The sequence below is a fragment of the Chaetodon trifascialis genome, chromosome 13 (genome assembly GCF_039877785.1).
Source record: "Chaetodon trifascialis isolate fChaTrf1 chromosome 13, fChaTrf1.hap1, whole genome shotgun sequence".
NCBI classification, from domain to species: Eukaryota; Metazoa; Chordata; class Actinopteri; order Chaetodontiformes; family Chaetodontidae; genus Chaetodon; species Chaetodon trifascialis.
This window is the reverse complement of record NC_092068.1, coordinates 14,722,020-14,737,674: the sequence shown is the minus strand read 5'-3', so window position 1 is coordinate 14,737,674 and position 15,655 is coordinate 14,722,020. Positions and strand designations below refer to the sequence as shown.

Genomic DNA, 15,655 nt, shown 5'->3' with positions numbered 1-15,655 from the left:
GTTTTGGACCGCAGGTCTGAAGTAAGTAGGAACTGAGATTGAAACAAAAATAAATGACTTTTCGCTTTCCCAAAAGGTCTCTGCTCCTCCTACACATGGCCGTGATTATGAAGTGAAGCTACAAACACAGACAACATTTTAATAACGCGCTGCTTTGTCACGTGAGTGTCATTCTGTCCTGTGTGTCCACAGCTCCAGGCGGCTCGTGACCCTGGCGCGCGGCCTGTCACCTGCCTTCCTGCGTTTTGGCGGAAAGCGGACGGACTTCCTGCAGTTCAACAACCAGAAGAACCTCGCCAAATTCAGAGGGCCGGGACCGGACTACTATCTGAAGAACTACGAAGACGGTGACAAGACACGTCGTTTGTCTTCCTCTGCTTTGCTCAATGTGTAGTTTTGACGCGCTGTTTAGAAAATGCGTAGGCGTCTGTACTCGGCCTGTGCGTGTTTTTCCTCTTTGTGTGAACAGTCACACACATTAAAAACAATGTAATGCAAAATTATCTTTCTTTCGAATGTTAAGTTAGGTTGTTATTTATTTCACACCGCTCTCTCTGTAAAATACCCCTAGTTTACCTAGTTAACACTGAGGTCGCCCTCCATGAATCCTACCTTGGATTGTTACCGAAGGTAACAATGTTCAGTTTTTCATAAAACTGTTTCAGAGAGGCTTCAGCCCTCACTAAATGTGGTGCACGGAATATTAGAAACGCCTCTTAGTGTAACACAATAGGCTACAAGTTAATTGCACCTCAAATTACGAATTAAAACCTTCATAAACAGCAAAACCGGAAAATTATAACATTCATAAATTTAGGGCAAAACGCAGGGCTCTTGTATTAGTCTGCCTGCATTAGTTTTAGCTAGGAGCTAATAAAAGATACTGAAGGACACTAAGGATGTTGTGTTAGTTTTGAACAGCATATATTTAAAAAAAAAATGTGTCAAAAGAAGACACAAACGTGTGTTAAAAATGACAACCTTAAAGGTCTCAACAGGTGTTTTTTTTTTGTTTTTTTGTTTTTTTTTTAACTTGTGAGAATAGTAACATAAGAAGGATATTGTTCAAATCCACCCCAACAAAAATGTTAATGCAATACTCATTTCTTCCATCTGTGCCGTCTTGCAGATATAGTGCGCAGTGACATCGCACTGGACAAACAGAAGGGCTGCAAACTGGCCAGCCATCCTGACATAATGCTGGAGCTGCAGCGGGAGAAGGCCGCCACCACACAGCTCGTCCTGCTGAAAGAGCAACTGTCCAACATTTACAGCAACATTACAATAACAGGTAGGAGATCACACACACAAAAATCTGTCTTGTTTTGGCGAATGCTGATGTCCTAACATGTTGTGTTTGTTCACATCGCATTGTCTCGACTTGTAGGTCCTGTAGGTCACACACATTCATGCACATGCGTATGTGCGCATACACTCACACAAGTTTCAAAGCATGCCAATGGAAACCATCAGCTTTCAGAATGACAAATGTAATTTGTAAAGGAGGAATGTGGAGATGGATGGAGGGGTGCAGCGGCACAGACTAGTAAACAGAGCTCTGACGTTTTCACTGGTTAACTCAACCTGACCGCAGAAGTCTGGAGTCCTGATTTTGGGTGGGCTGATTTTCTTATCTGTGATTGACTGGGATGGAAATGAGGAACTGCTGGAGAAGAAAGTAAATGAGGGATTTTTCTGACTGCTGTTTTTGGAATCGTTCATAAACCTGAGCCCGGCAGCGAGTTGCATACAAAGACAGAGAGAAGTCAGAGAGGATCAGTTAACACACTTTTTGTGGTTTTACAGGCCAAAGAAGTCCAAATTAAAAGTTATTTGATTTGTAAAGGTAGACCTAATAGAGAAAGTACTTTGAAGCTTGGAGACTAAATTTAAGATGTAAGAAAATAAAGGACTAGAAAAGTACAAAAAGTTTAACCCCTGAGCATCATTAGAGTGATAATGCTACTGCAAATGTTGATTGCTCTGCTGCCTGCTCACACAGACTCATGCATACTTCCTACCCTCTTCAACATCTTGGCAAGACAATAAATGGGGCATTGTTTTTTTGGGTGGGCAGGGTGTTTATTCCAAAACAGAAAACCACCCAGAAAGTGATTCTTGAAAGCCAAAGAGCTCCTGGAAAAATCACTGTGGACTTGGGAATTGACCCACAACCCAATTAAGAAAATACATTGATCTTGTTTTTACAAATCCTTTAAATAGTTAAAAAGTTTAGATGTACATGACCACATGTTCACTGAGAAATATGACGTATTTGGCCATGTGCTTTGAAAAGACATTGATAAATTAGATTAAACAAAGGATCTTCCTCAAGTGAACAAATTTAAATGTGTCACTTATATGTTTGGTCATTGTACACACAGAACCAGTGGCTTCACACGAGTGGTTCTGCAATGTGTTTTCCATCAATTCAAAAGGTCTTGCTTCCTTGGAACATAGAGACCCTCTGTGTGTTACTGTCTGACTGATAGATCCATATATGAAGAACATGTATCGGCTGCATATTTTCAAATAGTCTCAAGTGCAACAGATAAAACATGACCTTGTTGCATTCATCAAAGTAGATAAATACATAGAAGAATTTGGACCTGCTTGTGTGAGGGGTGAATTCATAAGTTCGTTCCAGGAGTTACGCAATATGGTGTAATGTCATTAATTTTACAGTGTTGAAGGGCATTATGTATGCGCTCTTTAATCTTGTTACCGCAGAGACTGAAGGATGGTCCACGTAGGCCCATCATTTTCAAGTGTCTACAACAGACTTTTGCAATTTTCATCAGTCTTATGTAAATATAGTACAGTGCTGTAGAGTGGATATGATGGCCTGACAAGTAGTGCCATGCATTGTATATGTAATGCAGCAGGAACAGTCAGACAAGTATAGAAAATTACATTATGTGACTATCACACCAGATTTAAGTTTTTCAGTACTACAGTAACCAAGTCCCAGACAGAACAGAACAGAAAAATACAACCGTCACCTTCTGTTTCTCAGTTTGACCCAACTAAGACTGTTTGCGTGTTAACTCATCGTAAAACACACTTCATTCAAACTTGACCGAAACAAAATAAAACTGCCTCTAACATGCTGCTCTCTGCGTTGCCGCTCTGCTTTGGCGGCCTCTCTGTGCTTCTGGGTTAGCTCGCTGAACAAGAGTATGTTGCTGACCAGCGGCTGTCGCTCATCCTTCAGAGGCAGCAGTGGACTCAGCCGATATATTCGTCCCCTTGCCCCCAAGCCTGTTCTTGTCACAGAAGGGATTTTACTGCTGCACGCTTTGCTCTGCTGCAGCATGGAGGCCTGCAGAGGATGCCAGTCTTCTCAGTGACATTAGTCAAGAAAAATGATTTGCTGATGATAAAATATGCACAGCTCCTTTAAGCTTATTCTACCTTGGTGCGGACTGTACACTTTCTTGTTAAATACATAAAATTTGAATCTAAATATTAACACTGATTTTACAGTTGGCCGTGTGATGAAATATCAGTTGAAATATTGATGCACTAAAGCCTCAGGTGGTAATGAATAACCACTGAATGTTTCCCACATGCTAGACATCTTTGCAACAGGTCACTGATTTATTTGGCCCCTATGGAGAAGTTTGTCTCTTGTGTGATGTTTCTTGTTAACTAGTTGAAGTGGAGTTGAGAGACAGAGAGCGGCGCCATACTGTTTTTGTGCAGGTGCCATTGTTATTATCAGACTGGTGGGTAGGGACTGAGTAATGAAGCCAAACAGTAGGACTTTATTTACCTAAAAATGATTTGCTGTGACATGTTCTCACAGAGGCTCTCATTCTCCCAAGCACAGACCTAAGCTGCAGGTCAGCCCCTGGGAAGAGGTGTTCAGAAGTCTGGCCGATGTATTTCAAAGACTGTTTGTGAAGATGGGGCTCCTGTTTCCCTGTTTGGTGCAAAGAGTTAAGCATTGGTGACACTAAAAGGTCCAGAAAGTGGCAACGTGTTTGTGTTATGGTGTCATTATTAAACTCAGCTCGTTGTCTAAGCTAGAATCTGTGCAGAGACCTCTCTGTCCTGTGGCAGAGAGTAACATGGCCACAGAGGCACTGGGGATGTGTTTAAATATGGTCTGGTAACAATCATCCAAGATTCACTGTGTGTGTGTGTGTGTGTGTGTGTGTGTGTGTGTGTGTGTGTGTGTGTGTGTGTGTGTGTGTGTGTGTGTGTGTGTGTGCGCGCGCGTGTGTGTGTGTGTGTCTGTGTGCGTGCGCGTGTGTGTGTGTGAAGGCAGGTGGTGTTTAAAGGACCTTTAACAGTCTTGCTCCATCCTTTTCCACTCACCGCTGTCTGACCTTTGACCTAGGCTTGTTAGAGCTATCAATAATGGGGCCGCTCTGAGCTAACACACACACCCATGCATGCAGACAAGCATCCAGCAGGGGAATTAAGTAGAGAAAATACCCTGAGCTCAGACAAGGTCACAGTCAGCGTCATCTCATGTCTCTCTGCTGGAGTATATCCTTCCATCAGGGATCATGTCTTCAGTCCTCTCTTCCGTTCCTCTGTTCCTTCTTCTCCACAGCTTAACACCTCTCCCTCATTTTCTCGCTCATGTTTACTGTTAGTTTAGCTGTGTATATTGTGACTTCATGTGAAAGTCCTATGTTTATTTGGCACCTCTGAGAATGAGGCAGTCAGTCCGTTCAACTTGTGACCTCAGTGGCCTCGTCCGCATGTTTCAGGCTCAAAGGATAAACACACCTCAATTCAGGAATTCCTATACCGTGTTATTTTTGTCGTCTAAGGCCGGCCTATCAATATTTGCAAACACAGACGAGAAGAAAATCTTCCCAAAGCTGGGAAACTGGAGAAGCAAGAGTCAAACATAGGATGTTTTAAGTTATAAGGTCTGCAGCTGCTCATGAGGCAGTGAATAGGAAACTTGTTTTGCTTTTTCTGCTGGAAGGATTTCTCTTTCACTGTTTTCCTTGACTTTCAAGAGGAAACATTGTGCACAACAGAAAATCATACATGATATAATCACATCTAACATTTGAAGTTCCTTGGACAATAAGGAAAAAAATAATAACTCATACTTAGTCTGTATTAGTACAAGCAAGCTTACAAATAAGGAAAAAAATAAATAATTCTTTTTGTTATGATAAATACAAAAAGACCAAGATTAGCAGAAATCAGTGCCTTCTAGCTGCAAGGCTTTATTTGGGATTTTTAATTGGTTGAATCACAACTTGGACACTGAAGTAATGTTGCTGTTGGACAAGTTATTTTAGCCATCTGGATGAGATGGAGGGGCTAAGTAGGACATCTCCTCAGGAAAGCAATAACCTAGATGGGAGATGAGCAGGATTCAGAGCCAGTTTCACAGAGAGAAAAACACACATGCTGTAAAACACAAACGTAAATAAATCTAAAAAGTACAAGGGCACCGCAAGAGTCTGAACTTCAGCTTCAGCTCATTGTTATGGGCATCATCACCATCAGTCATGATGATGGGACTATTGTAAACTTTGCTGAGGTCTACATTTGCTAAGTGGGGAATGAAAACAGGGTAAGATAGAAAAGCTGAAACATCTTGAGACTTCCATCCATGAACGCTTTAAATCAATTGATTCCTCCTCTGCAGAAATGAGAGCACAACATAACCTTTGTGCCCGTGTGTTGTAAGTTTTAATAAATAGTGAAACAAAGCAAACAAATTGGCCGCATGTGGCTGATTTGACGCTATGTTATCCATGAGGTTTTAGTTTTATTGATATATCCTAGGTTTTGGTTCAAGGCATCACATTAAAAGGCCTTATTTTAATGTGAGATGAGTCAAAAGTTGGCTTCACGATCAGGCAGATGGCACGCAGCCTGACATCATGATTTGGACTCTCCTCTTTCTCTCTTTCTTAGTCTGATCTCACATGGGGAGTATCAGGTGACACAAATGTTTACAGTGTCTAATCAGTTGTTAGGTTTAAGTAAACACTGCTGAGAGTACATGAGACACTAATACCTGAGCCTCTCCCTTTGATCTGACACAGAGATTCAGCAGTCACAGCTAGAAGCCTCTCATTGAGAGCTACAGGGCTCCATAGACAGGAAACATGAGAGGAGCAACAATATAGAAAAGTGTGAAGCAATACTAATGTAACCCTGCTCTCACAACAAACGTGCAAGTGCTACAGAGCAAGGCTATTACTTTCATCTGAGGTTGCGGCTATGCACCCCTGAGCAGCTGCACCAGCCAGCCTGCCCTGACTTTCCACCATGTTTGCAGTCAAAGCTGAAGTAAATTGAGCTTTGACCCCGAGCGTGCTGGCCTGGCCTCCATGATGCACATTCTGCCGTTGTCCGGAGGTGGTATTTCCATGGTGGACGAATCTGCAGCTCACAATGGGCAGTGGACGGGCGTGCACCATGTCTGAGCTTTACACAGGAGACATGTTGTCACAGACCTGCAATTAACTTTCACCTTTTTATTAACTATTAATGCAATCTTTCCCGAACCTTAACCAATGGTTTCCATTGCTTTAAGCATAGTTCATTTGGCATGTCCACAGTCTTTCTCAAACATAGCCATGCAGTACCTTGGTTGTCTTGTGCAGATGTTGTAGAAAGCAGTAATTTTAGAAATGTTGCTGTTGGACACCGTCACTGAACGTAGCCTTTGCAGAATTATCCAGTGTTGAGTTACTGTGGAGAGGAGAATGGAGGAAGATTTAATTTGTGCATCTCTGAACTATTTCCTTATCTTACCTGGACTTGGGATACAAATCTGACTAAGCAAAATGGAAAATAACAAAGAGGATTGAGATGCCAATTTAGAAAATTAAACCAGCAATTGTTTACATTCCTACGACGCTTGTAGCATCCTAGTTAGCTGCTTTGGAGGATGGTTAGCGCTTTCTGGGCTACACTTCACTCTGCACTCTATCTTGTTAAAACTACAGTATGTGTACTTGCATATTTTGATGGTGCAACTAAACAGAACACGTTTCAGTATTTTACAGTTGCTTTGGCTCAGTTATGTCATGTCACTGTTGAGTCATGGCACTGACAAAAAACATGATGAGTTTTTAAACGGACCCGCAAAGAAGGCAGGAGGATAAAAATGTAGAAAGACAAACATTAGGCACATGCACAGAAAGGAGAATCTATTGAACATCTGTGAATGGCTCGAAAATGTTTTCATGAAAACAAACTTGCACAGCTGTCTATAGTCAGAGGGCCTCTAGTTACAACTTTCTGTTTTTACTCATTTGAAAATCAAAACATGTTTTCTTGCAACAGTGGGAAACATATTCCATCCATCCTATTAGTTCTGCTATATGACTCCTCCTCGCCTTTTATCCACTCTTCCCTTAGTGTTTAAACCTCTTTGCTAAGGATGAAGTAGAATTGTTTCTCCAATGTCTGCGTTATCTCTTTGTTTAAAATTCGCTCAGTGAATATGTGCACACACTCATATACAAGATGTAAAATGTGAAGCATTTAGGTTTTGGTGTTGCAGCTGCCCCAGCACCAGGTCTATCTCCAGCTTTCTGCTGAATGCAGATGTATGGGAGGTTCTCCTGCCAAGTTTCACACTGAAACACTGCAGTGCAGCCAGTTGTTGTGACGGTGAGGGGATGAAAATAACCTGCTTTGATTTGTTGACATTTATAATGATATTATTGAATATGAGCACTGTGGATCTTGGAAAGGGCCGGTATAAAGCAAAGAAGGTTGTGTGTATGTTTTTACACATAACAGCTTGCCCGGCTGTTTGCTTTACTGTGCTATTTAAAGACAAGTACCTGGAACTCTGCTGTGTGGTACAGCCAACAATTGAGAGGAGTCAAAAACTCATAAATCTGCTGTAAATGGAGTATCCATGTTTTTTAAATTAAGTGTTGGAACATCATCAGATCAATGTAGTGATCTCAAACAGTGGTTTTGTATTAATCACTCACCTCACAAACTAGCATTTTAATCTTTTTTTTTTTTTTTTATCAATTTCAGCTCAAATTCCCTTTACTTCTATAATTTAGTGATGAATGAAACAAATTTGTTTTAACTGAACAATGTTTGAACGGACTGTGGATTATAGAATAGTGTTTTTTTAATTTGTCGAATGAAAGAAAGCTACTGCTTCTGGCACTTGAAATACAAGTAAAGTCTTAGAGCTTTTTGACACTTGATGACATTTTTGCTTCTACTTATTAATATTTGACAAAGAGAGAATGAGAACATGAAAAACACAGTAAGCAGAACAGATATGCTAATAGCCTGTGGCCAGATACATACAAAGATTGTTGATATAAATTATGTCTTAGCAAACTGAATTCTTAAGGAATCCATGAAAATACCAACTTTAAATCTGCATGACTTTTTTTAAAAACAAACTCAGTCGCCTTCCATTGCAAAGTGGATTTGAATTCTGTTCAGTTTGGTTTCAGGGTTTCATGGCAAATTGTTTGTGGCATTAGAGTCAATGATGCCAACCATGGACACACTGATGATGATGATATATTAAAACCAGACCTGGGAGTTCAGTGAAAATGGCTAGCAATGCTGCTGGCATGAACCAGGCACAGCAAATTGAAATCTTGGCATGTGTTGGTTGCACCAGAAGACTGTCTGTGTCTGGCCGTTGGAGTCAAAGTCTTAGTGTAACCAAGTTAATCAATTTGAACATTAAATCATGGAGAACTTCATCATTTGGACAGCTGAGGCAATGTTCTGCACTATATCAACGTACTGACTTAAATTGTACCTCATTTACTGATATCTGTAAAACAAGGCATGCTCATTTGTGTTTTTTCTCAACAGTCTGTGCAGCTAAATTTCCCTGCTCTAAGTTTTAGTGTCCTACATTTGTGGTTTTCAAGGATTTAGTTAGCTGCCTTTGTCCCCTGCGTGTGTGTTTAAAGTCATGTTCTTTTTTGAGCACATCTCTAATATGAATCATTCTTTCAATGCCTTGAATGATTTGATTAGTCATGTTCATGCGCACAGTGGAAAGTTTGGACCCAGAATTATGCCCTGCGGCACACCATTGTGACTGCTACAGTTTCCATGTGGAGGCTTTTTACAGTGTAACATGGAGTAGAGTCATCAGACAGAGGGCCTCTGTCAGAACGTGAATACACAGAAAATTACATGACCTTACTAAATTTGATGTGTGTTCCGCTTAATTCATTACACACTGTTTTTTTCAGCCTTACCTGTCAGTTTACAATTATGAGCCGTTATGTAAGCTCAGCATGAAACTCTTTTTGTCTTTACTCCTTCCACATGGTCTGCACAGATCCAGAAGTGTCTTTTTTTTCCTTGATCGGAAGAATACCTCGAGTGTTTAAATCACGGATGGACATAACATGTAATTCCATGTGTTTGCAATATGCCCTGAGACAAGTGCCAGCAACCTGCAAACGAATGTCATTTTAATAGCCTGATGCATGGAAAGTGTTTGAAAGCAGTCCTTCCTCTCCTATGATTGTTTGGCATGACATCCAACCTCCACATTTTCCCCAGAACTCTAGAAAACATACGTTTTGTGTCAAATTTCAAATCATGGCACTGGGTTATTGACTGCTCTGATCCAGTTCGTACCAATGGGATGAACCTGTAGGAGGAATGCCGGTACCTCTTGAGAGTGTGTGTGTGTGTGTGTGTGTGTGTGTGTGTGTGTGTGTGTGTGTGTGTGTGTGTGTGTGTGTGTGTGTGTGTGTGTGTGTGTGTGTGTGTGTGTGTGTGTGTGTGTGTGCGTGTGTGTGCGCGCGTGTGCGTGTGTGTGTGTGCGCGCGCTGTATGTGCTGTATGTGCCGTGTGTGTGTGAGTGTCAGCTCTGTATGACTCCAGATGAAGTTGTTATCCTGAGGGGAAACATGCCTCCTTCATTACCAGCGAGACACATTTTATTTCCTTAATTTGACTCTCAGGCTGTCATCCGTTATTTATGAGATTGCCCTACGTGTGTGTTTGTGTGCCTGCCCATAGTGCTCATTCTGTGTGAAGCTTGTACTGCAACTAGGGGCTAGTAAGGGGCTATGAAGCTGTAAACACTGTTTAGGGAGGTGATTTGATCTGCTGTTTAAGAATGTTGCGCTAATGTTTCTTCTTTCAACTGCATACAATGAAATTTAACACAGTCATTAGTGTCACAAGTGTTTGCAGGCATTTCTGCATGTGGGTGTGTGTGTTCATGGAAAGAGTCTCCTTTTCCTTGTAGTGCGAGAACACAGTGTAGTTGAGTCATCTTCAGTAAAGATCAGAAGAGTTCAGTTGATTTTGAGCACAACAAAATTCTTTGATATATCTTCATATATAACTTCACTTATAACTTCACAACTTTTTCTCTGCACTCCTGGAGCTTTTCTTGTAACCCGGTCTCAGAGAAATAAAGTTTATATAATGCCAATTTGCAACAGCATGTTTGTTTAGAAAGAAACACAATGTTGCACAAATGACATTTTATCATGCGCATATTTGCGCGGTCACAAACAGTATGTGAGCCTGACCGGCTTCCGAGCTTAACATTATCGAGACGTGCGCCTCTTTTCTTCACCAAAATCTGTTCTTCATTTAGTTTGTATCCAACATGGTAGCTTCACTTAAGTTTTCTATCATAGTTTGAATTATTCGTCTTTTTCTTCTCTTTTAAATCATTCCCCTGAATGTGTGTGTTTGCCTACTTAACTGAGAAAATGCCAGCCAGTGTTCATACTCCAGCCCCGGGACATTAATCTCTCAAAGTGTCAAAGCCCCCCGTATATCATTGTAAACTCCAGAAAGTGTTGCTTGCGTAAGAGTTTGGCATGTTTCTCTTCTGGCCACTTGTGAATCCTCTTTAATTCTTCTTCTTTTTTTTTCACTCGGAGCATATGGCTGGTTGGATTGTGTTGGACCTTGTCAGGGGCCATCTATCACTCCATGGTGTCCTGCTGAGTGGGAGATTCACAGTGCAGCTCTCCACCCTCAAAATGAGAAAACAAGAGGGAGAGGGAACAAAGTTCGATTAAGAGAGAGGGAGGAAAGGGGGATGGAAGGCGTGAGAAATTAAATACCGGCAACAGACAGATGGAAACGAGAGAAGGTATAAGAGAGCAAAGAACAAAATATAAAGATGAATAAAACATTTTTCCTCATATGAGACCAACAAAAAGTGTTTTCAGTTTTTCTCTGAACCGATCTTTTTACCATTTAAGACAGCTCTGGCGGTGTAGACCCGTTGACCCAGCCGACACCTGTGGTGTAAAACTTTGGCTTCAAGGTTGAGCAAATCTGTAAGGCCCTAGGGTTCAGTAGCTTCATACTTGTTAGACTCTCCAACAGCCTCAGAGCACAAATAACATCTTCAGGGCTCTCTTAAGAAAACACCTTAAATGAAAAGGATGGTTCCAAAGACCCTTGACAAGACACTAAAATTTCTAAATTTGCGCAAATTTCTGGTTACCTCTGACACTTTCGGATGGAAAGCAGAACAATGCATGTTTCATATTGTCTGTGCCATCAAAAAGTGCATATTTCTAAATGTAACTATGCTTTTATTGTTTCTGATGTATTTATAATTCAGTGGATAAAAATAATGCTCAGTTGCATTTTATATCAAATTTACAATCTGATTTTGATAATAAAAAAGTATTAAACAACTGTCACATTGTTTTCTATGTTCATTCAACAAAGAAAAAAGTCAGTAATTGATAAAACGTGTTCTCCCTTGTTGAAGGGTTCGGGAAAGAGAAAGAAAGTTGAGAAAGAGACTAAAGCTTTACCTGCTCCAGAGGCATCACTCCCAGCTGTGACTGACCTCTGACCCACACATGAAACGAGGACATGTATGTGCCCCTGAGGGATATGTGAAGAAGCTACCTCCTAATTAGCTGTGTAACATGCTGTCTAAAGAGCTCTGAAAGCATCCTTCTGTTACTTGTTAAAAACAAATGAAAGTAAAAAAGGTAAAATGAGCATCATGAGCATGACACACATCACTTACGAGGAGATGTTCTTGTCCGCTTGTATCTGTTGTTTCACCCTAAGGTCTTGAAATACCCCAAAATAATCATTCCATTCCACAGGTTAACAGGTTAATTGATAACAGGTGATAGTATTATGATTAGGTCTGAAGGGGGCTTCCTCGAAAGGCTCAGTCGTTCAAAAGCAAGGATGGAGTGAGGTTCACACATGAATGTATAAAGCAGTGGTTCTCAACTGGTCTGGCTTCAGGACTCACCATCACCCCTTAATAACAAGCCGCGACCCAAGCCTCAACACGAATAGACGGTACTCCATTGCATAAAAAAATCCCCTTTAAAAAAAAGAGGATTTTTTTCTTAACAATTGTTTTTTGCCTAGGCAAAGGCCTGCGACCCACTGAAAATGGGTCTGTGACCCACTTGTGGGTCATGACCCACCATTTGAGAATGACTGGTATAAAGGTATAAAGGACCACATGGACTCAGGAACACTTAAAAACACTTAAAACTGTTTCCTATAAACACAATTCATTCTGTTTTAATTTACGTTTTACACAGCGTCCCAACTTTTTTGTGATCAAGGTTGTACATTCTCTCAGCTTGGAAAGTGAACACATTTATTCTCTCAAATTCCTGCCATACAACATGAATATGCAACATCATGCACAGCTGTAGAGGAAGAACATTGCTAACATGCATAAGAGGGAAAGATACTGTAAATCTCATTAGCTGTAGGCTTCATCAGCAGGATTGTCTTTCTAGCTCACCCCCAACATCAAACCGCTAACCCATCTGTGTACAAATCCAGGCAATGACCTGATACCACGTTTCCTTTGAGAAACTTCAACCCTACAGGTGCCCAGCTACCTTCCAAAACAATGATTCAGTGCAGACTCAAAAAAATAGCCAACTAACAAACAACTGCAGTGTCCTAACAACATAATCCAGAGTTCCAGGAAACAGCTGAAATGTAAAATCTTAAATGGAAACTTCATAGCAGACTTGTTGCGTTTGTTGTAAAAGATACTGATTACCGAACAGCTTTAGGTAGTAATGGATTGCAGTGTGGCTTTTTGTTTACACAGTTTTTGGTTATAAAAATGTTGTAAACTGAAGTGAGAGCAGCATGATGTGTTTTTTGGTCAGACAGAGCTTTGAGAGAGTCTTTAGGTCAGAACCCAAATCTCTGTCAGAGCGGAGATATTTGTTTGTTTGTAAATCTTAAAAAGTATGCTAGAAACTTGGCCGGACACATATGGAAGCCAGTTCAGGCTTGGCTGTTAGGATGGTAACCTACTTTTACTGAGACCAACAACAGATAGCGGTTTGGCTACATCTTAAGATCAGTCACCTCTGAAAAGTTTATTGGCTCATTAGAGAGGTAATGGAAGCTTAATGTTAGATGTGTGACCAAATTGTTTTGTTTCTTACTTGCCAAAGTCTGTCTTTGTTTCTGTTTTTGTTAATTGGCTTAAGTATCCAGTAATTGGTGCCTTGGGTTTTTATTTGGACATTTTATTAGATGCTGGTTGATGTATGGTTACAAGATGACAGAGAAAATATGTAAACTATTTTATGGGCTTTCATCACTTCAGCCGTGCAACACATTTAAAACATATTGAATTTATATCTTAACTGTAATATGAAGCTGTTTATGTGCCGTAAAGAAATAAAGAAAGAAGGAAAAAAGGAAAGAAAAGGCGAGGGAAGAAAGAAAGAAAGAAAGAAAGAAAGAACTGGAGTGGAGTCTGCCTGGCTCTCATGGGTTGAGGCACTTCACCTCTTATAGCTGGTTGCCCTCCAAGCCCATTTGCTCCAAAGCTGTTTAATTCTGAAGGAACTTTGCTCTGCAAGACACTCCGCTATGTTATTGAAGGAATTTTATGAGTCCATAAGTGTGTAATGAAATTTGCCTCGGTCAGGGAAGTGGAGCACGGAAAGGAAAATTGGAATTGAATTTTCGGTGGTATTTTCCTCAGACTTGCATTCCCTTAGGGAGTGTACAGGACTGCTTGCAGTGGCCCAGGCAAGAGGAGGCCAAGTGAAACCTTTCCCTGAGGTTTTGAACCTCTGCTGTGAGTGGCAGGAGCCAACACCTCTAACCAGGAGCAGATGTTTGGCTGGCTGGGCTTGGCCTGGTCTTTCCCCTGGCAGAGTAGGAAACCAGGGGTCTGTGGCAGCCAGCTTGACCCACTCCCAATGCTAATAGCCTTGGCTGGATGACACTCGCTCTCTCCTCCTCTCCTTGAACTGCACTGCCTGCAAAATCCTCCACTGCAGGTCCAGAAAAGACATGAAGACAGTCACATCAAAATTAGCATCTCAACACTTAAGTGATACTGCCGGTGATGCAGTCGCACTATTGGACAACTGATATCTCCTGCTTATTTATGCACACTGGCTAAAGTTGTAAATTGGCGTTAATCATTCTTATCATACACATATATTACATTTAACAAGTTACACATTGAAAAGAAAGAGTTGGCATGCACACAAGTAAAACTTTAAAGCAAGAATCAGTTTCACTGCACCAACTTGAAACCCTTTAAAACACATCTTATTCTGTGTAAACAGGCTTGTATATATATGTATATATAGTCTTATTATCACCTGAAATAGTTCTGTTTTCTTCTTTCACAAACTTGCTAGGATCCCATTTACATCTTTTAAAATATGATCTTTATCCAAACATGTTATCTGGACAAGGAAAAAGTTAATGCAAGGTGTTAATGTGCCATGATCAGAATGTGATGGGATCTGCCTGACCATCTGGAGGTAGTCTTGTTTCCATTGTATTTGGATCTTAGATAGGTGTAAATGCAATCTGTACCACACGCTGGTGTTCGTGCTAAATAATATGCCATATTTTCCATATTTTTAGCCAACATAAACAACATAATTGCTAATATTTGGAGATCAAGCGAGAAGAGACACGCCTCTAATTACAAATAATACAGCTTTTCTGTGCCTTGAAAGCGCCAAAAGATGCATTATTCAACAGAACTGCATGAAAATCAAACCAATAAGGGTGAGAAATGAATTATATACAGTAAGAAATAATTGTGTGTGTGATGGTGTGTGTTCCACTCGTCTCTGCAGTTGATCTGCTGTTAACAAGGGATATAATATATCTAGCCAGTAAGATGTCTGGACAAACAACCAATATTTTTTATACGAAGGAATGAATGACCTGATTTATGAGAGGGGACAAATTAATCAACAACACTCTGTGATTTTTTTTTTTAAGGGAGTCTGGGGCTGATTTGCCACCACCTCAGATGACTTTCGCACAGGTTTTGCTCTGAAGGACAGAGATCTGGTCTCAATGTGAATATTGAGAACACATTAAACTATTCAAGAATTTAACTATTCAATTCTACGTAAACACAAAGGCAAAATTGGATTTTTTACTGTCCAGATAATGTATGTCAATACAGATCATATTTTAAAAGCAGGTGTAAATGGCTTATAAATGTCCTTTTCAAGCTTATAGTCTGTGGATTTTGCTTATGTCAGAATTGTTCATATGTAGATAATCACATCAACACCCTGAGGAGAAGTTTGAAATATGAAAGTGTACTTTACCACCCTCGGTGTGGATTGGTCCACACTGTGGTAGAATGTAAACAAAGAGAGAATTCACAGAAAGTACAGAACCAGCATAATGATAAAATATTTTTCTTTCTATTGAGGTTTTTCATTGCTTTTTT

General features: G+C 40.5%; 1 protein-coding gene across 1 annotated transcript in view; it reads left to right on the top strand.

Moving 5' to 3' along the window:
* hpse2 (heparanase 2) overlaps positions 1-15,655 on the top strand; it is a 52,065-nt gene that overhangs the window by 2,205 nt on the left and 34,205 nt on the right. The window contains exons 2-3 of the mRNA XM_070977986.1: positions 193-347; positions 1,130-1,291. Coding sequence (XP_070834087.1) covers positions 193-347; positions 1,130-1,291 — 317 coding nt within the window. The remainder of the gene's footprint in view (positions 1-192; positions 348-1,129; positions 1,292-15,655) is intronic.